General features: G+C 42.5%; 1 protein-coding gene across 1 annotated transcript in view; it reads right to left on the bottom strand.

Moving 5' to 3' along the window:
* LOC122412525 (neuropeptide SIFamide receptor) overlaps positions 1-19972 on the bottom strand; it is a 37830-nt gene extending 17858 nt beyond the window's left edge. The window contains exon 1 of the mRNA XM_043422117.1: positions 18704-19972. Within this exon, the coding sequence (XP_043278052.1) occupies positions 18704-19274 (571 nt within the window). The 5' untranslated portion in view covers positions 19275-19972. The remainder of the gene's footprint in view (positions 1-18703) is intronic.
* Between the last annotated feature and the right edge of the window lie 5620 nt (positions 19973-25592).

Raw genomic sequence — 25592 nt, 5'->3', positions numbered from 1 at the left:
GGTGGAAATGAAGATGGAGATTAATGAAGTGGAATGAAGTACAGCGTGATGGCATGATAGCATGGTGTGGGTAGATGAAAAGCCTCGTGAGACTTTTCACCAGCTATGCAATGAGACATTTCCGAAAACTTGACGGTTTGCAACTTCGCTGTTGCATGCCATTCGGTCAATTAGTATTCAACATCAGAGTGCGCAATCCTTGAGTTCGTTTACTAATCACGTATACGATGTGTCAATCGACTTTCACTCTTGTAACATATTCGCTCGTGAAAACTTTGTAATAATGGTAAATGTTTTAAGTATAATGATAAATGATTTTAAAAAACTGTTTATTCCTATAAATTGCTACATCCTTAATTAGTGAACAGCTCGTTTATAAATGAATCGCTGTATCACCGGTTCAACGTATCAACAAAGTATAGATGGCACGTAGTAAAAGCTCCTTGAAAAACAACCTTGATCCTTTGTTCGAACAGATAAAAGGAGAGCGAGGCGAGATATTTGAAAAATTCAACAAATAAAAATGGACGGCTTTGAGCCAGAACCAAGTCTCGATCCATGAATTTTATATTTCCCTTGTTTAATGCTGAATCACAATGAAAACCTGTCCTCGCCACGCGAAATAAGTATACGTGTCGAAAAAATGAACCGATGGAGATACTGCCCAACGAGCTTTCCTGAATCTCGTTATCGCCTCTGAAGAACATAATCACCAGTGACCGTAGCTAATATCGAGTTACGAAAATTATTATCGACAATAAAATTGAAGGATTTTTTTCATAATACGGAATAAGTCGGAAGTCAAGCAACAATCAAATCGTCTGATAGAACTGTCGAGCAAATTAATGCTTTCAGACAAACAACGATCGGTTGATGAAGTCAATTATCGTGCGATTGATTATGTGTTGTCTGAAATAAATTTTATCAAAGTCTCTAAACAACAGACCTTATCCATTTCCCTAGCTTCAATTTTTTTGAGCAGTCAAACGCCTCCGTTTCTCGAAGCCCTTGATGAAAAATTCCAATTCATGTATTAAACGTTTTGAGGTCCTTCGAAACAGATTTAAACAGAGAGTAAAGTAAGTTCGGAGAAATTGGCCGTCCCCTCGAGGTGGCCTCCATCGAAAACTTTTCCATTAAGACTAATATGGAAAATTGGCTATCCCGAACGCACGTTTAACGTCCCTGAAATTAAAACGAATCGGACACAGATTTCTTCAACCCTTATATGATACACAATAATCATGAGCATACCTTAAGGATAATTTGTGCAGGATTGATCGCAGTAATTTTTAACCATTTTGTAGTAGAACTTAATTAATCCTTATTCAATCCCGAAGCATTATTCGCTGAAGATTGAAGCCTGTGTAATTCCGAAAATTTATCAATCTGTGAACAACTCGTTCCATTTAATTGTAGAGTAATTACAAAATGACGAAATCTTGCTCAAATGCCAAGGACGAAATTGCAAGCGTACAAGTATGTGCAGTCGAGTATTTCGGCTGCTGCTTCGCTTTTCGTCGATTACCAAAGTCCCGGATAGAGTGTGAGGCACGAGCAAAAGGGAGAGAACGAAAAAATGTAAAAGAAGAAAAAGAACTTTTTTGACACGATCGTAATAAAGTGAACCTTTGCAATATTATTGCTGTCACCGCTCGAAGAACGTTTGACACGAAAGAACGGAGTGTGAGGGACAGGTTAAATCACAAGAGCAATCTAACTCTGTCGTTCCGTTGCATATTCAACCCCTCGAACTTTAAAGGTCTGCGCTTTCAGCACGGGCGGTATATTCCTGAAGACAAATTTGGAAGTTTTCAGTTACCTCGGGAGACCGCGAACACCTTTTTCATCCATCATTGATCTTTGTAAGCCACCGATAAAGTGACATTATTGAATAGTGAAACCACCAAGTTATTACTTTTTAGTAACTCGTAGTTAGAAAATTAAATCATTATTAGTGATCGAACAACGTGAAATATGACATAATCCAGTTTTATTAGTTTCCGTTAAATCTTCAAGGTAATAAAATTAATGATCTATTGTCATTTTATTATTCCTCGAAAGAAGTACGAAAAAAATTTTACCAAAATATTTATCGTTGCCATAAAATAATTTGGAAGTCAAACTGCGATGGATATGCTGCCTTGAGGTGAGATAGAGACTATAAAAATTCGAAAACCATCATGACCAAAAACCAACCATAATCTGAAACACGTTAAAATAAGTTGGTAATACGAGTATGAAAAAAGAATGAATAAAAATCCTCTTTCGAGGCTCTTTCGTTCAAATATTCAGTCTTTTTGAAATCTCATACTCTTGAAGTCTCACAGTCAAAGTGATTAAATCCGATTGAAAAAAGCTCATTAATGAAGAGCATTAGAAGTTGGATGAGCTGTTGAAATACTTGTCGGAGAGAGCACACACGCAGTTGACGAGTAAGGAAAGGCAGTTTACGATGGCGGTTTGGCGAGGAAGGCGACTTGGAGGAAAATTTTTGGTGGATGCGTTTAGGTTGGAGACGTCGATTGAACGTAGCAATTGTGGGCTGATAACGGCACATCTCCCCGAAGAAGTGAGCTTGCTTTCACGACCAGCGAATTCTATTATCAAAGCATTCTCACACTGGAACGATTCGAACGAAGCTTTATCAGCAATCCCTTCGTTCTGCGGTTTTCCGAAGTGTTCTCGCTGTTCCATCGGAATATCGGATCGGCCAGGAGATATAGAATAGGGAGGTTTGGGCATGGAGATACCGAATCGTTTCCACGTTTGCAGCACTATAGATCAGTCCAAAAGGAGTTGACAGGGATGGAGGGCGGAGATTCTCCGGGCGGAGCATGTGTACATTCCGCCATCACCATTCCGCTAAAACGATTTATACGATCGAATGGTGTACCTAGATTCTATACGTGCTGTTCTTATTGCTGACAGTTCTCCTGCTTAAAGTTCCTATAGTTATCGTTCCACATCGTAGATCGAAGTAGACTATTCTCGCGCTTTCTCTTCCTGTTTCTCTCCATCTCTTCTCTTCCGCAATCTGCATGTACGCGTTTTACTTTCAACTCGCATCTCCGTGTCGCCATTTATATGAATCGGCGAATGCCCATAGCTTAATGGAAACTGCACGTGAGAAAGGAGTGTAGAATTTTGTGCTACCGAAATTTCATCCTTGTATAAAATGAGTTGGAAGAAAGAAACTATGCAGCGAAAAGGAAAGGGGAAGGGACAGAGAAAGAGAGTGTGAGAGAGAAAGGGGAGAAAATGAGGGGGAAATCCGGAAGAGAATGCTGAAACACTAGAGAGAAACTTCGTGTCTTCTGAACCACAAGCCACTGGCGTCCTTCCCACATCTTCTATAGTCCTCTCTTCCTCCAACCCTTTCTAACTCTGTTTGTGGTGGTGATTTCCTCGTTGTATAAAGTTCTAATGCGAGAACTCTCATGCACAAAGTTAAATAAACTCTGTTCTCTCCGCATCCTTCGAGGGGATGTCCTCCGAATATATGCGGATGTGCCACGTATCCTATCATGTAACACCTTCGTATCGAAGTATCGTTCATAATAAGTGCTAACAAACAAAAAAACTCGACTTGCTTGACTAAATAAGTTGAACAACGCTGATGACCCGCCTCTTTCGTTCGCTAACAAGCTCCATGTTATTACGAGTTTCGTCCTACTTATCGATAGTGATAAAAATGACTGGCTCAAGTTTTCATCCGCCAAAGTGTTCCATTATAACAATGCCTGATTCCATTATAATTTTGGGCTGTTTCGTTAATACAGCTTACTTCTTGTGACTCAACTGTATCATCCAACCACTTTAAAATCTACCTGCAGTTCGACTTAACGAATTCCCATGTTTCGCTCAATCCCATTCCATCAACTTGTTGTCCGGAGTTAGTTGGATCTAATGCAATTCTCTGTAGGACTCGCAGCGGCTCAAAGGAAAAGTAGAAAATCTATGCCGATGGAGTCAGCTGTTTCCGTGGTCAGCTTTCAGCTGGTTAGCGCCATCAGAAACTCAGAAAAAGTCTCTGCACTGTGCAATCGATGCGATGAGAGCCGGTGTGTAACTGAGCGGTCAACCTTCCGAGAAGTTTGACTTTGTTCAAAGTTATCTTCAACCCAAAATCGAGCTCGGTGAAAACCCCTCGTAGATCAATTCCAGCCAGTTTTTCATTCATTATTCTGAACTGAAGAAGTCTGGAGCAAGTAGAATTGATTGCCACATCGGATACTACGAATGACTCGAAAATTTTATTACCAACGATTTCAACTAACAACCATACCATTTGTGTTAATTTCACTGCACAGCAATCAGCATTACCAGAGATTTTTGAAGATCATGATATTATGACCAAGGTTTAGAAACTTAAAGTGTTCGAGGGCTGACGAAACTCAGCCGTACTACTGCGTGCAGGGACACGCGCTAAGCGGTCCAGTTTTGTTGAAAACCATTCCCAACGCGTGTCTTAAATTGTTGCGAATTGTCGACTATGAATTTCTCCAAAGAGAAAGAGAGAAAGGGGGAGCAGTGTGGGGAGATGACACCACGCCGTGACGGAGTGATAAAGAGAAGAAAGCCAACGGTGGCCATCATGAAATAGGAGACAATGGAGTTGATTGCGTCTCTCTATACACAGGAATGGCTAACAGCGAGGTCCCGTTCCTTCCTCGTGCCTCTGATGCTGGAGTGAAAATTTGAAATTCCACCACGTGTACTATGTAAGCATTAATGAGAATTCAATCTCAACATAGGCACCTTTGGATTTTACTGGTATGTTCCTCTCATGTACCGTCGCTCCCTTTCCCATCATAATCATCATCATTCTTAGTGTGTAATTTCGAGGCAAACTATTCGCAAGCGCAAACTTTCAAGAGGAGTAGTAAAGACGTCAGAACTTTTATTTTATCGCTAGTTCAGACCTTGACTCTGATCTTTCTTCACAATAGGGATATCACATGGGAGAACGACCGTGAATCGGACTTGCATTTGGCGTAAACGTACTTGACTCGATGTCAAATGTGTACGAGTTTGTTACGAGAGACACTACGTACGTGAGTTCACTACATGACAAAAACGTAGTTCCACTGTGTTACAAACGTTGAGTGGAGTGGATGAGGAATCCTCGAAGCGCATAAAAAGTGAAGCAATTTGTAAGTCAAGATTGAATTCTGTTATCCATAAAGAGAGTTTTGCAGGTGCAAAAGAAAAGCAATACAAATAATGGTGGTTTGACAAAAGCGACAATTATCAAACGCGCTTGAAATTTTGAATCAGTACCTCAATTTGCGTAACAATTAGACATCGGTGTAAGTTCGCACTGTTAACCAAGAAATTAATGTAAATCAAGAACCGATGGAATTAAACAATAAAAATTCGAAAATGCTTGTTGACACAAAACATCAAGTGGAAATACACATTTGGTAATCCGTAAACATTCAAATTTATGCAAGACCAATGGATCTTCTTGGTTTTCGCCAACAGACTTTCCTCTTGCACTCGCACAAACTATACGAAGGAAAAAAACCTTCGTGAACAGTGAAATAGCTTTTGCCAGCTTCACATGTCTATTTATTCTGTTTAGTATACGTCCTGTATGAGGGTTCACGGCCGTGTGCCAAAATAGCTGTACAGCCTGCTCTGAAGTATCTGATCCAGTGAATGGAATGTTTTTTTTGCTAATTAAGGAAACGTTGACAAGAGACGAAACGGTTTATAAATAGATTCGAATATTTTGACGTATTGGCTCGTTAAAAAAAATATCATTTTGGCGGAAAAAAAATTACTCATCATCAGTGTCAAGAGCCGTCTCTGATGAATTCGTACAAATTTTAAGTCATCTTTTCAAATGAAACAAAGTTAGTTTTGGCCGTGAGTATTATTCTTCAATAAGAAAGTTTTTAGTCGCTGAATTTCGTGCTTTTTGTTCAAAAAAATCTCGTGTCTTATGGTTCTAATAAGTAACAAATAAAACGAGTCGCGTGCTTATTCCTATTTGGTGTCCGACAAAGCCGTCAAGCCTTCCTCTGTTAATTGGGGCGATGAACTCGTTTACAACGTATCAAGATCTCTTAGAATTCTAAAGCCCTCTCCTTTTTGGGGACATAACCACTTGACAGGAGATAAGCATGAGAACCCGATAGGTGTTAACGAGCCTTTAGGGTGACCGAATTCGTTGAACCGCTTGAAAACGTTGTGTCGTCAAGAGAGACAGAGAAAGGTTTCTCCAAGGGAAAGAGACCCTTCGAGTCACGTCGACCCATCATGAGGGATCCTCCAAGCAATTTCCTGGGCAAGACTTTGTAGAACGAACTGAAGAAGAGTTTCTCAAGTACCGTTTGGGGTCGCTAACTTGGCAGACAGATGAGCGAACATCGAGGCATGCCTTCATAGTTATGTAAAGTTTCCTCTCAGCAGAATACAATCAACCAGTTAAGCTGAAAAGAGGTCCAAAACAGTGAAGAAAAATGTCAAAGGACGTCTTGCCCCGAATCGACGTTCCATTAGCGGCGTCTTTGAGTTAACATAAAAATCTGACTTACGCCTCCTTGCCTGCAAGAAATTCAATGTTTCCAGAACGTTCGATTTCAACACATCAAATCATATCTTCGAATTCGCTGGACGGAAACCAATAGAACGAGTGAATCAAGAAAAAAATACGTGACCAATATTCAAATTTGCTGCCGCTAACAAATCGTCCGCGAACACCATTTAAAAACGCCATGACCTCATAAAACCCATTATATATTCGCGTACGTACCATCATCGCACTGGTTTTTCTAATACTTGACGTCAAGTCGTTTTGCTATGGCCCTTCATCAACAATTTCTTTATACTCGATGTAGCACTCCACGAGTATTGAAAAATGTTCGTTTCTATCTTCGAAAATCCACAAATTGTTCACATATTCCGAGAATATTTCAATGGAAGAAGATAAATTTAAATTTCCATTAGAAAATTTAGCTGGGACTTAATTATTCTGCTAGCGAGGCGCATATTTTCAAAGGAAAGTAAAGCTAATAATTCAACGAGTTTTTACGCTGTTGAGTTCACCATAACGAATCGTCAACGATGGTTTTGCCTGTTGTAATAAAGCTTCCTCGTGTATGGACAAGAGCTGCACGAGGTTAAAAAGAAGGATGTGAGGATCGCAGTGCATAGAGCACTACAGTAATTCCCTGATCGAAAAGAGTGTACCAGAAGTAGAAGGAAAGACCATTTATCGAAGAATATAACGAGGGTGTAAATATTTAACGAGTCGTAAAGTTGTAAGGGCCAGAGTTGGCCAGGTCAAGAAGGAGATACCCGGCGGTGGCAGAGCGGCTTTGGGCGAGTATGTAAGGCTGAAATGAGGTAGGGGAGGAGAAGGCGCGAGGCTACGAGGAGAGCAAGAAATTAACAGGACGCTCGGACGACGAAGATGTCTCGACACGTAAGAGAAAAGGATCGATTTCAAGTCGACTATCAACTCAGCGAACGGACGAATTCGATTGGTATTTCGCGAGTAAAATCCATATTAACATACGTAAACCACGTAGTATTAGTGGATCGAGTACCCTGCAACAATGTGGCATAACCTTGTCCCGCTATTTGGCTGGATCCGCTGCGAGAACCTGCCTCAATCCCTGAAGTATGTGTCACTGTATCCCGCTTTACCTCATTTTTAATGCAGTTATACCTCGCAAGTAGCATTGTTTCATCGACGATTAGCATTTGTCCATTGTGTCTCACCAGTTTACATTGGGCTAGTGCTGATGAGAAGAATCATGGATATCCAAATAAGCATTGCACATATAATATCGAGATTCTTGCGGACATTTTAGAATAGAATGTTTATTTTGGACTGTAGACTCGACATGAAACGAACGGACTGAATAAAAGATGAAAAATTCTCGAGGGGACGTTGCTGTATGGAATATATAAACATCTAAAGAGTGGAAGAGTCATCAGGAAAAGAAGGATGGTGCGAAAAGGAGGATTGCCACTGAGTTACATTGATGGCCACAGTCATTCCACATCGTGGTTAGAAAAGCGGACCTGCTACCTATCTGCGAGCGAATGTTCGTTCCCTCGGCGGTGGTGGATTGGCTCGATGTAGGGCAAGCCCCGAACCCTGGCCCGTGCCTATACAAGAGTACGATCCTATACTCGGCGTGGTTGCATTCGCCTCCGAGAGAGAGAGAGAGAGAGAGAGAGAGAGAGAGAGAGAGAGAGAGAGAGAGAGAGAGAGAGAGAGAGAGAGAGAGAGAGAGAGAGAGAGAGAGAGAGAGAGAGAAGAACACGGTAGACTCGAATCAGCATTGCGGCTGCGCGAGACCCCTCTTCGGGGACAGTGCCCCGGTTTCGAATACATAACTTCAAGGTTTTCGTGCCTCGCTGCCTATATAACAGCACTACCATTCGTCCTGCTCCACCTTGATCTCGTCCTCCCTGTCCCATCTTCCGTACGACTCTTTACCGTGTAATTCGGATTTTCGCTATCTTTCTCCTACTTAGACTTTCACTGAAGACACTATTTAACCTCCGACGAAAAATATTCTCACATTTTCTTAGCGTCGTGACAAGTCACGACCATCCACGAGAACAGCATTGGACTCCAAGGACTAACCGTAAACCTGACGAGCTTGACATCGCTTTGCCATTAATGTTTAACGGTTCTTCATGGCCAAAGTCCTTGGATGACAGACCTACTGAGAATGCACTGTCACTCGAGTGTCTCTGTGATGGATTAAATTTCACTTGCCATCTACGTTTGTGCCTCCCACCCAATGCCAGAATATCAGGAATGCATATTTAAACCTAATTATCTTCCGTCTGCTTAGCATCAATATTGCCTTGATTATTGCGCGGGGTGTAAAAATGCTAGAGCCAGAATCCCGAACAAAGAGCTGACGAAAAACAAAGCCCTGGCACCGTCCCATGGCTGTAAGCCCTTGCCGCGAGAACGGGATGACAATAGCATCGAGGAAAATGAGAAATAAGCACGAAAATTAACCACGGAACGAGCGCCTCGTCATGTTATACTAAAATTTCGGATATGTGACCTTTGTTTCGACGGGAGATGACAAGCTTGCGTGGACATAACAGATGAGAGGTGTTTCGGGGTTGGTAGGTCGACGTTTAGATATCCTAGCCGGGTTGGTTGGGTTTCCGCTGTGCCTGCCCTCTCTTTCTCGCTTTCGATGTGTGCGAAAAGGTGACGGGAGCTCGTATAGCTACCCAAGAGGTAGTGACCTAGTGCAGCCGATGTGGCCGAGATGCATGACCCGAATACCGCTCTGCTGTACAGGTGTCCTACTGCCCTCTACCCCTTACGGTATCCTGCTCCCCTACAGGCAATACTATATACTTCCGATAGTAACCCCTTCCCTTGGCTGTACTTGTGGAAAAAGTGAGCACGCGACCTCCGTACACGATGGAGTCGAGGTGCAGCATCCGTGTGCCTTGACCCTTGCAAAATTTCGAAACGGAGTCCACGTTAGTCGAATTTTCGTGACAAGCAACCTTCCAATTTCGATCCGTTCTCCGCTCGAGCACAATGTGGAATACTTTAATACTTTTGGGGTGCGTATACAGTAAAAGAAAGTGCAGTGCACAGCCGGCGTGTTGATTAGCTCGTTATACTTCGGAGCGTTTCGCAATTATAATGATACACCCTCGCATCGGCTCAGCGAGCCAGAATATTCGGCTGGTCTTATCAAAATTCGAAGTAGGGCACACGCTGCGTACCCACTCGCCGGGACGAATAATCCAACGTAGAAGGTCATGGACAGAGATGTGCACCGTTGTGAACAACGGTATCACGAACTCTTGCTGGTCGTCAGTAATAAAACGATCACAAAAGTGTCGCTCTTGTCGATTGTCCTTGGATTAAGGCATTCCCGGTGAATGATAATCTCGAAACAGACTGCATGCATGTGCGCTACGTAACGACTCATTTGTCCAAAATAAATTCACCCAGCGATCCTACTGACTGCTATATAAATAAGATTTTTATGAATAAACATGAAAGATAAGTTTCGAGAGGTGTGTCGTTGAGGGGTTTTAATGATTCAACGAAAATTTCTATATAATCATATCTCCGCATTGATTATACAGTTTCCATAGGTTCAAAGATTAGGATATCATGGAGGACTTCCTGATTCGCGAAACAAGCTCATGTCGGAGGCAACGGAGATAGGATTAGTGGCGGTGGTAGGTATTTTCCTGCACGTGGTTACCCACGCGCTGCGGGTGCCCGGTCCCGTATATTCGGATTTTGATCGTATTCGACATTGACCAACGAGCTATGGCGTTCTCCGGTGATCACGCTCGTAAATTTTCCCACGATATATGCTCAAAGATACCCTTGACCAATAACAGAATCGAGAGATAAATTGAGGGGATGAGAGGCTACAGAGTACGAATCACTCTGCTGCTGGTATATCGATGACAGTGCGCGCATATATATCGACACGATCGGCTGAAACGAGCGCTATATAGTGTCGCTGGCAATCCAATCGAAAGATCACACAAACACCCTCCAAAATACCATAATTCGAAAAAGCGTGGCACGAAACTTGATGAAAGATTTGATATCTTCACGTATCCTTGGCAGGTGTGTAGCATAAATCTGCGGCGATGACCGATGGAGATGGATCAAATCCGATCCCATGTGCACAAGCGGTGGTCCTTGATAAGTCCATCAAAGTTCAAAACGCAGTCCGGTATGTATGTAAAAATGTATACGTTAATCCAGATGCGGACAGACAGATAGTGTAAAAGAATACCGAGAACCCGTTGTACCAGTGGTTGGAACGCACCGGATATCCGACTGCGACCTAGATACGTATAATTATCTTCTCACGAGGCTCGACCTTGTACGGACCAAGTCTGAACTAGGCCATGTCTCCGTCTGCTGCGCCTACGAGGGGAGAGAGAGGGAGAAACCCGGCAGTGGCTTACCCAACGGGAAACACCCTTGTGGCATACACCTTTCCTCGATTTTGCTCTCGCTCTCTCATCCAGCTCCTATTCGTCTGGCAGCCCCCTTGTACACGTATCGTTCATCATAAATAATTATGCAATTGTTGCTCAGAAAAAATGATTTATTCGGGGCTCATTTTCTCGACGATTTTTCGACTCCGTTGTTCTGCGTATTTCCTCGGATCGGATGACCGATGGAATTGACGTACTTTTTGTCTTCGTTAATCACTATGAAAATTTTATGTTTCAGCCACACTTTTCGTCCAGTAACGACATTGCATTGCGAACATCGCTGTGCATCTCGAATTGCTGTATCAACGGGGAGCCTCTGTGATTTCGAATTTTTCATATTTCCTTATCTATTGTGTACTCGCAGTTGTAAACCAAACCTGCTCTGGATGGCAGATTTGATTAATGCTTCCAAGGGAGGATTATCGGATCGGTGCATTCGGTTTATGTACAACACCCTGATCATGCTACAAACACACAACATGAGCTAAACGTCGAAAATCGTCTTTAATGTAAGTTAGTAAAAAACGATGTTAGTAAAAGTTGTCAGAGGAAAGCGTGAAAATTGTTGAGCTTTATCGAATCTTTTTTTCTCAATTATTCTATCTATTTTTCACCATTATTTGGGTTGTTACTATTCCGAAGGGAAATATATAACATTGCTTATAGGTCACCACGAATTTTCAGAGTTGTTGTATCGAACCTGCGAGCATGCTGGTGACCTAGTTATACATGCTTAACCGTACAACCGTCTGATGCCCTTCCATCAGGTCAATTCAGTATTTTCTCTATCTTCACTTATTATTTACCCGGTGACCTGCTATTCCACATCCCTTTCCAAAAATACACCTTATATTTGTTCCTATTTGAGATAGAACGAAGATAGCGACCATTCCGCTTGTGTTCATTGGTATGTGAAGAAAAACAGATCGTAAGCCGACGCGGTTTGCAGTGCCTGGAACGCCGTTATTATTGGAAAATCGTCTCACATTTTCGTTCCCATTCCTTCCTCGCGATTGCTTCGAGTGAGTTTTATTAGTGGCCACATGCCATTCTTGGTACCTGGGGGTATTGCTTATTCGTCCTGGTGTACGGGGAGGCGATATTCCGGGGTATTCGGAGCGTATCCTCTCCGTACGTATTGATATACTCGTCGAGACCTTTTCGGAAAACAAACGCGTTGATCCACTCAAGGTGGAAGAGTTTTCCAGTATAAACGATGCGCGGAAACCGAGCTGAGCAATCAAGATGATTTTTTCTCGATTCAAAAGCCGAATAGTGCAGTGTGAAAGGTGAAAAAGTCTGGGAAAGAAAAAATGTGGGGAGCGTCGAGTGATTTTATACTTCATTGAAAGCCGGTGGCGACAGCTCGTTGCGGATTACTGGCGGCAGGCTGGCTGCGACAATGGATCGAAACTGACGGAGGGGATGGTTTCGTTTCTGTACGCTTTGGTAGCAAGTCTACTCGAGATTTGCGAACCCGGTACCGGTATGTTGAGCTAAGATCCGCACGATGGATTACAATACAAAGGTACGTACGAGTATATATACGATTTATACAGGCTATCCTATAAAGAGAAACGTGCGCAACGTGATCCACAAACGGAAAAGTATAGGGAGGGGGTGTATTGTGAGAATTGAAAGCCGTAGAACCGGCAATGCCGTGAGCAGGGGTAGGTGGCCAGGTAGATGGGTGGCGAGCTAGGTGGTAGGTGTGTGAACTGCGAGAGCGAATGTAGGTCGGGCGAGAGTGTTGGCCCCTCGACTCGCCTTGACACGAATGCAGGTTATCCTCCTCTCTCGCTCCCTCTCTTCCGAAGGGCTCGTACAATTCTACTGTGCTGGGTTTGTGTCAGGAATACACGGGCTACTTTGGTATCGCGCTACCGCCGCTGTTACTGGCGCTAGCTTCTAATACCCTCATGTCGAATTGCAATAACCGTGATCGAAGCAGTGGGAAGATGCTAACACATGCTATGCCCGTTCATGTGAAAAATTGGCATAGAATATGGCCATCAGAATGGAATGAGAGCATTTGCGGATATACCAACGGCACGGAAACGATGATGAGCACGCGTGTGTGTGTGTGTGTGTGTGTGTGTGTGTGTGTGTGTGTAACGTGGTTTGAGACTGTGTTGATAACTTCAAAACGATCAGCTAAAAGATATTTTTCTTTAACTTGAAAAATGATGATCTTTGTTATTATGATTTTGACATGCCTCATCTCATTGGTAACTGGCTGGTTCTTGGCTGGCAAAAAAATATTGAAAAATGAATTTTCCTAAAACGAACGCAGTACGAAACAAAGCAAAGATTTACAAAGTGACAGTTTCACTTGGCTGATACATGCCCGAAGATTTCAGCCAAACTCATTGGATTTTTCCACCGGTATGTAAATATTCTCAACTCGTTGTACGCGTTATTTCGTTGACAACGTATCGCCAATTAAGGAAGGCGACGGCGTCAATGCCAATGACGAGTGTTCATTTATCTGGGCATATACATAACCCATCTGTACGTGAACTCGAGCCTGCGATTCCACGTTTTCCTTCTCTCACAATAATAACAATATACGAACAGTTGTGTATACACGAATGCACGTCTTGCACTCGCCGACTCACACCTGAAGAGATACTCGTTCCTTGCACAATGTTACTTTTTATCCTGCCACTCGAAACGTGTATTACTCACAGCTTCTCTGCCGAAAATAATTTCTCATTCGCAGATAAATTGATCTGCATGAGAATTTCGATAATAAATAATTGTGACGAAATAAAATGGATTAAAGAATCGTGCAGGGATTTTCTATCCATAATATTGAATATCGAAATGAAAATTTTCAAAATAATATTGAATCCCCCGCGTTTGATTGACCAAGATGAACCGAGGTACGGACTCATCCAAACAGAATTGGAGTCTGGTTGGGCGATGGTATATCGCGGTGTTGGTTCGGCGTTCACGGAAATGAGGCTAGCGGGGTAAGCGCGGGCCTGGCATTTCTCTGTGCGAGTGTTGGGCCGGGTCGAAGGCACAAGGGCGGTTTCTACCGTTGGTTATACGTCCATCGAGCAAAAGCCAAACGTATTATCTACTGACATATATAGCAAATACACGTACATATACAGGTGAAGCGGAGAGAAAGGAGCGAGAGGGAGGGGGGGGGGGGAGGGAGGGGTATAGCCGAGCCCCAGTTTTCCAAGAGTCAAGAGACTGAGAGACAGAAAGGCGAATACATGCGAGTAGGGTAGAAAGAAGGTTTCGCATGGATGCGGAGCAAGGACGAGAGGAGCGGTGCGGTAGAACAGGGAGAGTGCAGCGCCGGGCGTCGGGACGCGGTCACACGGGGTCGTTCACCTCGTGCAAGAGAGCGCACTCGATACCAACCCCCCGGCCAACCACCATCTACCCTTTCTCTTGCACGCTTTTCGCTGTATCCTTTGCGCGCTCCGTACTTTGCGCGCGGCACTCCCATTTGAACGCGAGGCAACCCCTTTGCCGTGCCCTATCAAATGCAGCCTGAAACTACACAGAATCAGGTTCAAAGATGGGAGCTTCTCTGTACTAAATACTTCAGGTTCCAGCCAACTTTTATCGGCGAACATCGCGGAGTCTTATATCGGTAAGGCTGTATAAGAAACATTGGCATGTACCAACATGGGGTGCAGCCCTGGAACGGTGCCGCTCCACCGCTCAGTACTCATGCCCGCCTACCCGCTTTTATCCTCTTTAAATGCTTACGATCCTCCAAGCATACTCCAATAAATTGATGGGCGCGTTGGTCGTAGACCGGAGAGCGCTCCTTTGCATTATGCAATAGATGGACTTGCTTCGATGAGCCCAGTCCTCGCACGAAATGCCCTACTACCTCTTATTTCAATATGGGGTTAACGTTATAGCAGACTCGTTCGGCCTCATAGCTTGTGAGATGACACCTTCAGCTTTCCTGTCTGCAGATCTCATCGTGAAATGAATACTAATTTCAATGATAAATTCAATGAAAAATGCTTAATTACGATCGATATATATCAATTAGCGACCGATCGATTAACAGATTTAATTATACAAAAATTGTGTTTTCACTGTCGTGGTTCCACTGCAGATAGTTTATAGTTTTCTCACTATTTTAATTATCGTAAAAAACGACAGAATAATTTGGGCAATAAGAGAGCATTGGGAGAGTAATTCTGTCGATTACTATTTTTTGGAGGATTCGAAATTCACATTGTTCCGTCAATCGATTATCCCGCCGTGAATTAATTGTTTTATGGAGCGAATGAAGGCTATTTTATATTTGCAGTGATTATGGTTATCCGTGCTGGTAAAGAGACGATCACGATCAAGTTGAAAAATATCGCGATTGTTGGTCGCATGAAAATGTCTGAATCTAATTGACCCATCAATGGTTTCAATCAATTATGAATCGTTTAACCAAATGTTTGGTTCAAGCTAAATCGGATACATGAAATTTCGGAGCCAGACTAAATAAGAACGTAATTTTGTAAAGACGAGAGATAATTTGCATTCGAATTCATTCGGAAGAAACGCGCTCGAGTCCCGTGGTCTCTTTCGAAGGTTGACGAGCACATGCGGTCGTTTCTCTCGCTCCGTCACCTCATTATTCGCATAAACGAATGCCTTATAGCATAAAAGAAAACGAAGAAGGAGAAGTGAGATAAGTGGCGCAGATCGCGTGGGATAATGTGTCGTGTCATCCTCGTGACTTTGAATAACAATTGTCTGTTGAAACAATGCATTGGGCGATCATCGTCGCTGTTTAGGCCGTCGTTCCCGACTCAAAAGCCGATACGTCTTGACGACGAAGATAAACTAATGTGTCGAATCCACACGTGACTGTAACTCGGGCCTTTTTATCACTGAGCAATTCACGTAAGAGATTCTGAGAGGACTCGATGAACTACTCTCATATTTTCCGACTCTCCGATGTGCATGCATCGACGCAACGAACCGGAGATTTTAAGCATTCAGTTTCGTTGCCAGCGAATTTCAAGGTAATATTTTTTTCAGCTCAATTTCAACCATTATTCTTTGTCTGCAACGTTTTCTTCATAATTCTTTGTTATGGAAGTTTCACTCAATTCCATTATGTACATAACGTATAAGGACCATAAAGAATAAAAATAAATATAGTAATACTCGAAATATTCCCGTTCGTCCATGAAATTGTCTGCGGCAAATACTCATCATGCACTATGTCTACGCTACGGAAATGCCAAGAAAAACTAAACGAAAAAAAAGGCAGTAGAATTACGGACGGAGAGAGGAAGGAAACAGGAAGCGAGAGTCGACGGGAGGCAGCAGAGTTGGTAAATATTAGCCAAAAGCCAAAAAGTATCTTAATTCCCAATGTGTTTTCTCAAGCATCCAAACGAGAAAGGGGGAAGAGAAACTTGACGAAACTTTCACGACAAATGTACGTTTGGTCTAACATGTAGGCGAACTTGTACGCGGAGCGAGCAAACGTTTTCTCTCACCCCTCTCCTTTCCCATTCTCAAATCGCTTTATCAATGGTTTCAAAGCGAAAACTCCTGATGGAAGATGGCCAGCAACCACCTCGTAGGAACTCTCACGAGCGCGATTCCGCGTACTTCCTCGCTCCCTGCAATCTATAGAACTCCAAACGGAAGTACAGGAGAAAAGGTACGCGGAGCATAATAGATGGAAACGGAAGTAAATACGAGGGCCGTCGTGAGGAAGTATTCATGAGAAACTTAAGTGGATCGGAGGTGCGAACGAGAACATAGATAAAAATGGGGAAAAACACCAGGTGGCTGGCATAGGGACCGTTTTTACAAGCTAAAAAAACTTAGATATTCTATGGACTAGAAAAAGCTTGATCGCAACGTGTGTAAGTTGAATGTGACCAAACACTTTCCAATACTAAAAATTGAGTATAACACTCCCGAATTACTGTATTGTACGTAAAATTCTAAAAGGCTAAAATTCCAAATGAAATGCCAATGGATGAAAAAAACTGTGCAAGAGAGCAGAAAGTCCAGAATTTTTCGTTCTTTTCTTTTCTCTTAGCTGCCGGCACTCAAAAGAATAATAGTCGTAGCATTCGCGCGATAGCGACGGGAAGCTGCTAATTTTACTACGTTTCTTACAGAGCACATCGTTTGCTTTGGCCTGCTCTCGAACGTCTGTTCCGTGGGTCGCGCATTAAGAAAAACAAGGATGTATTTCATTTACGAACATTCCCATTCGAATAAGCTCAATCTCGTAGAAATTGAGTCCAATTACTTTAGTTAGTACGAATTTTTTGAGCAGAATGCGAGAGCAGAGTAACAAAATACTTATCATACCAAATGAACTCGATGGAAAATATTCATCAAATAAGTGATTTATTGCCTGCTAAAATGAGCTGTTCAGAAAAAAGGATTTAATTTAGTAGAGTGAAACAATTTTCTTTCCGTTTAAGTGCGCTGACACAGTGAGTACGACACGAATTCCCTGTGAGTACATCTTGCCTTGATATACAAACTGCACAGCTTACCCCCTTGCAAATACACCCGGACACGCACACACACACGCGAATGCCAACTGTTGTGTGACAAGCGATACTTTCTATAATACCGACGTCCACCCCTTTGATTCTACATTCCAGAACTTCTGGGCGAGTCACGTCCCGGAAGAGAATGGATTCTGGAGGCACTCGTGCGGGCTTGGTACGAAATAGGGAAGGAGGAAGAAAGAGAGACGAAAAGTCTCAGTGATGGATGAAGAAAGTTGGATCGAGCTAGTGGGCGAGTATCGAAATAGAATCGTAAAAAAAGTAATGAAACGTCCGGACACCTGTATATACATACATGGTACGTACAAGTTAAATGGAATTCTTGAGACACCAAGCGAGTCTCCGAACGTTCGACTATGCCGAAAGGTGATTCTTGAAAATTACGACGCGATTCTTCAAAATTCTCTCACACCATTTCACGGCCATTCTGCCACGGGCCATTGGGAGTATTGGATTTAATTCGAACAGATATTCTCTCTCCGCTATGTTCGTATATATTTCGGCAAGTTATTTGAACGCGACGTTAACCTCGCGACCATTTCAATTTCCCATCCTGCTTGGCTCAATATAAGCAATCAAAATTCATTTCTATCGTAGAAACTATTCGACTGTGACGAATTCATCTTCGACGCAAAGGCCTTTGTTACTCCTCAAAGCAGGTATCTTCAATATTGAAAATCAGTGTTGAGTATAAAATTCTTCGTTTTTAGTCACTTAGAAGTAAACTCGTATTATGAAGTGCATAACTACAAGTGACAGGGGTAGGTGTGGTCTAGAGTGTTGTGCTTAAAGCAGCAACCCAAATATCGTTATATACCAAGTTCAGAGAAAGATGCCACAACATCTCCAGTCTCCCGATGTGCGATAGAATTTTTTCTTATTATCATCATTACACTCCTAATCGAATTTCAATTTTCAGTTAATCACGTTTTTTTTACTGAGTCAACTAAATAAAAGGATCGAAAAAATTGTCAAGAACGATCCAAGATGTAGTTACGCATGGCGTCTTTCAATTTCGTGAAGTATTTTTTATCCAATCGGTAAATCAAGAGAATATGATAAAAGTGTCAACGGCGTGTTCAACTGATTGACGAGTACAATGTAATACGTAATTGGTCTTGATTAAATTTCGATTTGACCATACAATATCTTTGGGCAGCATATAGCGGAGAGGAGAAAAAGCAAATACTCACGAACGAGAATATTTCCGACGAGGGTAGCCGGCAGACAAAAAACGATAACAAGGACATCGGCGATGGCAAGATTGACAATGAAGAAATTGGTGACGGTTCGCATCCTCGGTGAACGATAAACAACAGCGATAACAAAACTGTTGCCGATGAGGCCGATTACGAAAACAAGCATGTACGCGATACAATATATCGCGGTCAACGATATACTGTGTCTGTAGAAACGATCGGATGCATGCTCGACTGGAATATTTGCGTTTTCACTGGCGTTGAAGAGCGAGCCCGAAGATTCGTCGATCCGCGATCTTGAGCTAGCCGTAATGAGATCGGTTAGCGAGCTGTTGAAATATTCTCGCAGATCGTCCTTCGCTTGTACGAATACATCGTTACCGATCGATATGTGGAGAGGATTGATCGTCGTTAGTCCGACGTTTCCGCTCGTTCTTCGGCGGGCGTCGATGTCGAATTCCTCCGAATCCGGTAATCTTAGTGACGCCATCTCCAGCAGTCCCGAAGGAGGCTGGAGCATGGGCTGAATTTTCAGCGCGAAATCGCGTAACGTCGTGTCTACCATTTAGCAGTATCAATTTATCATTTGTCAAATGATCTTTCCTCCCTTTGTGTATATTTCAAAAAATATATACTTCCGTTATCGAAAGCATGCGAGATTTGAGAAAAGGCAGTTGCTGTGTGTGTCGCTTTGTTATTGTGCGCCTTTCCACTGGCGGGCGAGCTTGCGATGTGGCAGGGAACACCAGCACACCTGGGCTGACCCAACTTTACGTTGCACCTTTCACGTGGCGGATATTTTCGACGCCGACGCCTCATCTACGGCAAACTCTCGTAGGCACAACTATTACTCCCTTGATAATATTTTGTTCAAAACTCGACGAGCATTTTGGATACGATCGAATGTATTAATGAGTTTCAAAACGTCAGTCAAGGATGGCACAGAGTTCCTTTAAATCCTCATTGACGATTCGATTTATGATTTACTCCAAGAGGTTCGATGCGAGGAAGAAAAATGAGATGAGATGCAAAATACAATTGTCGCAGAAATTCGGTTTGATTCGAAAGCGGATCTTCGTTACCAGGGCAAAGCGTACAAAACGAGTAGGGAAGTTAAAAGATATTTTTCCTCGGGGTAGAATGAGGTGAAACAATAAAAGACAAGGAAGTAATGAAAGGGTAGAAGAGAGATGGACGAAAGGAAATTGACAAAACTTTTATCGCGAGCGGATGCTGCAGGACTAATGAGTCCGCTTTAAGAGACGATCGCGCACTGTTTGAGATGCGCCCGTGAAGCGGCGAGCTGTCTGGCAAAGCTCCGGAACTGCGCAAGCGTCCGACTCGCGACCGCACACACGAGCAACGCCACATGCACCTTATACTATATCATAACACAACGTTTACATATAAATTTAGATGTATCCATATTATGTATTCACACACATATTCAAATTATTTAGTATGTCGTGTTTTCAGCCTGGCCCGTTTGGAGCATGCCGAACGCAATTTTCCTCTTACCGTTTTCGAGTCATTTTCAGTCAATGTTTATCTCTCGCCAGGCTGCGGAGTCTTCAATTTATCATTTCATTATAAGGCCAACACTTGGCTCGCCGAGAGGTGGAGAGCTTCGTGATCCTATAATATGACACGGAATTACCGAAGCTCAATACCAACCCGTCACTCTGTACGACGTGATGAAAAATCCTCAAAGCCGGGTTATTTTATTGTTACAAAAAAACGAGACTATTCGGTAAGCCCGCGCAGACTGGAGAATGGAACATGAAACTGATCGGTAACTTTCGGGTTTTTGTTTCCAAAAATCTTATCTTTTCCTTCATGCCAAAACTGCACAGAGAACTTTAGTCGAAAAATTGAATTTTCGTTTTGAAAAGATGAAAAAAATTCAGCTCAATAATTTTACTGAACTTCGCCAAAAGTTATTCACCTTGCTTATCGAAACATGCGGTATTGATGATCAATTATTCGGAAAGAAAAAGAAACACGCGGCAGACGCTTTGGAATAACACACATCCCTTCATACATTCGTCGACACTCGTCGAAGTGCCGTAGATGTGATAAGGAAACATGTAAAAACAGCGAATACAACAAAAGTTTTGCTCATCGAACTGAACAAGGAATTCTCATTCTCGTGATGACTTTATTTAAGATTGCGATACATTACGCTGTCCACGATGTCAGCACATTTTTTTACTATTTCGAACGGAGGAATCAGAATTTTGCAAGCGAAAGAAAACAACTGACAATGAGCTTTCTTCATTCCGGTGCAATCGTATTGTAAAAATCAGGATTGATGCGATGAATCAAAATTTATCGTCTAGGGATGCTCGACTGCGCCAAATAAAACGAATTTTGCGTTTGCTCGCGAAGATAATTTGTCCAGGGAATCAACGAGAGTGTACGGCGGAGGCATGGAGCATCGATTGACGACGCCAACGATTCGATCATTATTGGTAGACCCCGATCGAGAATAAAATGTGTGTCAAAAATCTACATCGCTCCGACGACAAATCATCTTTGAGATCGTCGTCCACGGAGAATGCATTGCGTTGAAGCACCTGTCTTGAAACCAAATATTAAACACCTGTAGCCTGCTTGAAAAATTCCACGGTTCACTTAACTTGGGATTTCTGAACAACGATAATCGCGAAAATGATCGTTCGTTCCACTTTAATGGAGCGTTGTTCAACGCTGATAATTCATTTATTATTTGACGTGTATCGAGAGTCCATTCGGATCCCTATGATTCGCTAAATTTACGATATTCTCTGTGCATAGCCGCTTCATAATTACACCTGTATGATAATCAATATTCGAATACGAGAAGCACTCGAGAGTAAACGTACCGGCTTGTCACGAGATACAAAATTTATAGGTCGTATCGACGGCAGACGCAAACTGTGTACGATAGCACATTTTTCTTTCTACGTATTTCGAGCTATTAATCGAAAAAAATCATTTCTAACTAAGATCTCTAGCCATAAGTATCAGAAACTAAGAATAGAATAGTTCATAAAAGTTTCCATGTGTACGTGGTCAATGGTAGCAAAGAGAACATTCTTCCTCTACAGCTATAATATTCATACATAAATGATGATAAAAGGAAAACTTGTTTGTTGCGTTCTCGGTTATTGACCGGGCACGTTACAGTTCGCAACGACTGCCGATAGTTCATCGGTGAGGGAATGAGCTTTCTGATATTTCTAACATGAAAAATTGTGACGTTAATAATTGGGCTTCACGAATAAACCCAATATTCTAATTATACATTACTGAGGTGTTCTTTAGCAGGAGTGGGGGTGACCTTTGTCTATAGGTTCGAGCGTTATATGAAAGAAAGTCTGTGAGTGTTATTTATACGGTAGACAAGGTAAGCACAGCCATCCTATGAAACTCGGCCGCCACCACTTCGCATGAACTTCTCATATTTATTTAAAATCTATCTTCGAAGCCCTGCTGCGAAAGCTTGCCCTTATGACCTACTAAGGGTCACTTTTGGGTGAATTATTGAGGAATCCTGCTGTCGCTATATAGGAACGATTGGTGCTTAATTCTGTGTTTTTGCTTTGGGACTGTGACCCAAGATGATTTCGCAGCCTCTGCATCTATCGATGAATCAATAGCATTTCTATAGATGGTCGTCGATAGCACTTTCGATGCAGAATCATCGTCACAATTCGATGTGTATCTTTTGAGGATAAAATTTGAAAATAAAAAGTTTTCACGTTTTTATAGAGTATCCCAGGTGTGAATTGGTGAGGAAAAAAGAGGAGGGGGGAAATGCCGGAGCACAAGAAGACACGATAAGGATTGTGATAGGAGACGGAATTAAGTCTAAGCGAAAGAAGGGAAGGACATCCGGGCTTTCATTCGCAACAAAGTTCGTATTGAGCTCCATAAATCTCGGCGCAGTGTCGAAAGCTACGTGCAGTACCTCTAGGAAGCGTGATTTTTTTGTTTACCTTAACGGTTGAGAGGCAAGAAAAGAGAGGAACAAGGAGAAAGAATTGTCGAGAACCCTCAGGATGGAGCCAACTTTCTTAGTCGATCTTTCAACTCGATACGCGATATCGGCAACCATGACCCGCACCGAGCTTATTCTCAGAAACCTGAAGAGATCCTCTTCGCTCCCGAAAAACTCGTGAAAGATTAAAACTTCCGAGATTTTCACGTTCCATGAAAGCGCGAATACCAAATTTTTCCGAAGAATTCAATCTTCCCTCATTCTTCGACAAATTCCATTCCGGCATTTCAAATACTGTTCACATTTTCTCTCGTGCCATCCTCGACACCTATTTTCCCGCTATGCAGCATTTCGTTCATATGTCCACCTTGAACTCGGCTTCGTTGGCAATTAAGCCTTTTCTCCTTTCTCACCCCTTTTCCTCTCTTTCCGGTGGGAGCGTTTGCTTGATCCTAATTGCAATTTAATCGAGCCTCGGAGCACTCCCTCTGTACGTTAAACGCCCACGGGTCATTCGCGAGAAACGAGAGAAACGGAAAAGGAAAAATTTTTCACGTACTTTCGTTAATTCGATAGTTCGAACCGCTCCCGTGGCTCATTTTTCTTTCAATTTTTCTTTCATATTCCGTCTGACAATGAGCACATCAGCGCTAAGATAACCAGTTTTACCTAGTACTTGAAAGAGTATACACGAAGCGACTTGAATGCGATAGAAAAAGGCTTGGAAATGCTTCAATTGTGCGGTTGCAGATATTAAAAGCAGCAATATACTCACGAATATGTCCCAGTCGCCAATGCACGATGCACAATATACGAGAGCCAACCGAAGTGTAAAAAGAGTGTGTACGCGATAGAAAAGAATGACGCGGAGAACAAGGTCAGTCGGAACGCTGACTACCCTTGCACCGTGCGAGGTGGTTCGTCGTCTTGGTATATCCATCTCGCTCTCCTTCGCCTCTCGTTCTCGTTGAAAGTCGAGGAAAGCTCAAGTGCCGTGTATTTCTTGCGAGCCTCAATATACGACACGTGAGAGAGCTCTGGCTCAGGCGCTTCGCTGATTAATGACCGTCCTTAATTAATCATATACTGTTGCCGTTGAGAGAAGAACGCACGCGAGCTCGATCTTTTGTGCTATATGCATATATTAAATTTAGGGAAAAATCGTTACGTTTATAAATCACCGTTATAAAAGATCTCGTCCATAATTGGATAAGGCGCTCTTCGACTAGCCAACATTGAGAAAATGTTATGAAACGGAAACTACTGAAAAGTGTGATTGAACGTCATGAGAGGCATTCTTTGTCCGTGGCGGGTCACGGTGAGAAAAAGTTCGAAAAAAGAGAGAATAGATATGAAGCCCGAAGGGCGATGGATATGCGGGGCTTCCCTTTTTCCTTTTTCTCCATCCTACAAGCGAAAAAATGAAGATAAAAGCGAAAGCTTGGCAAAAAGGACGAACGCGAGGAAGCGAGAGCGACTGCGGATATGCTATTGTATATTATGAACGGGCTGATTCACAATGTATGAAGAAACTGATAGTAACTGGAGTACACTGAAAAATAAAATGAAAAAAGAAAACCCCGTGGTTCTAAGTTAAAAACATCTTGTTTGAATAAAAACAAAATTCTACCGAACGTGAAAAAGGATCATGCGTGCAAGGAAAAATACTTGTTCGAAAGCAGTGTCATTTATTCCAGCATCCAGGAAAAGAGATATAAATATTTTTTCGTCAGTTTGAAATTGAGGTCGAGTACCTTATTACTTCGTTTTGTGCGAGCAAGGCAACCTTCGAAACGTTCAAGATCAAAAATACGAATATCATCGAGAAAAAAGCTCAAAGTTTATTGTAAAAATATTTATTTTCCGATTATAGAGAAGTACATTCGACAAATGAAGAAAAAAAAGCAAATGTCATACGACTTCTGTACATGCTATTTTTCAACAAGGTACTTGCTCATACGTTACATCCCGTGCACGCTTCGCAGGCATAAGCTCGTCACTCCATCAGCAGAGGCTTGCCCTAGTAACGGTGCAGCATCTTCTGGTAACAGTTGAGGTCTTACAACACTATTGGTACAGCTCTCCACGCTCGCGTGGTTTTCACACTTCCAAGGCCACCAGTTAACATCACTTTAATACAATTTTTTTCTATTTGGTACGAAATGTACGTTTCGTATCGATGAGCCCATTGACGATAGTGAGATTTCGGAAATTAATAGGATCATCTCATGCCTCGACTTAAGATGCATTTTAGAGGAGAATGAGATTAAAATGGCTCACGAAGCGAGGACTTCGTTGCTTTTCGCACTAGCACAAGTTACTGTTTCATGGAGTGAGCAAAATAGATTATTCAAGGGGAAGGGCGCACGTCGCTTTCCACGATTGCAATTGAGTTATCCGAACGGATTGAAATATGAATTATCTCAGTGAAAATGAATTGAACTTTCAATCTTTGCAACTCATTGGTACAGCTAGAAGTAGAGTCAAATGATATCGTTTCCTCGAGTCCGAGCATATATACATAGGAAATAAATGATCCCAATTATCCAATAGAACGATTTTTCATTGGAAGCCACGATTTTGTTGGATAGAAATGGGAGATTTATCACCACGAAAGTTTTCCATCGTGCTTGTTCCTTCGTAGAGCGATACGATCAAGCAGTAGTTTTGAAGATGGTTTGAGGGTTTTTGTGAGAACGGAAAGCGACCTTGATAGTCTGATAATTAAACGCGTAAGAGTGAGAAGCGTACGGCGAGCAAAGGCCCAGTCACGATTCGAGCTTTCGCCTGTATTTGAGGGGATGAAAAGAGAGAAGTAGATTGAACGAGAGTGGGAACTGGAGCAAGATCGAGAGCAAGGACGAACGAGCAAAAGAGCCAGGGGGCGAAGGGAACACGAGG

The sequence above is a fragment of the Venturia canescens genome, chromosome 1 (genome assembly GCF_019457755.1).
Source record: "Venturia canescens isolate UGA chromosome 1, ASM1945775v1, whole genome shotgun sequence".
Lineage (NCBI taxonomy): Eukaryota > Metazoa > Arthropoda > Insecta > Hymenoptera > Ichneumonidae > Venturia > Venturia canescens.
The sequence above is the reverse complement of the archived record's forward strand: the minus strand, read 5'-3'. Positions and strand labels throughout refer to the sequence as shown.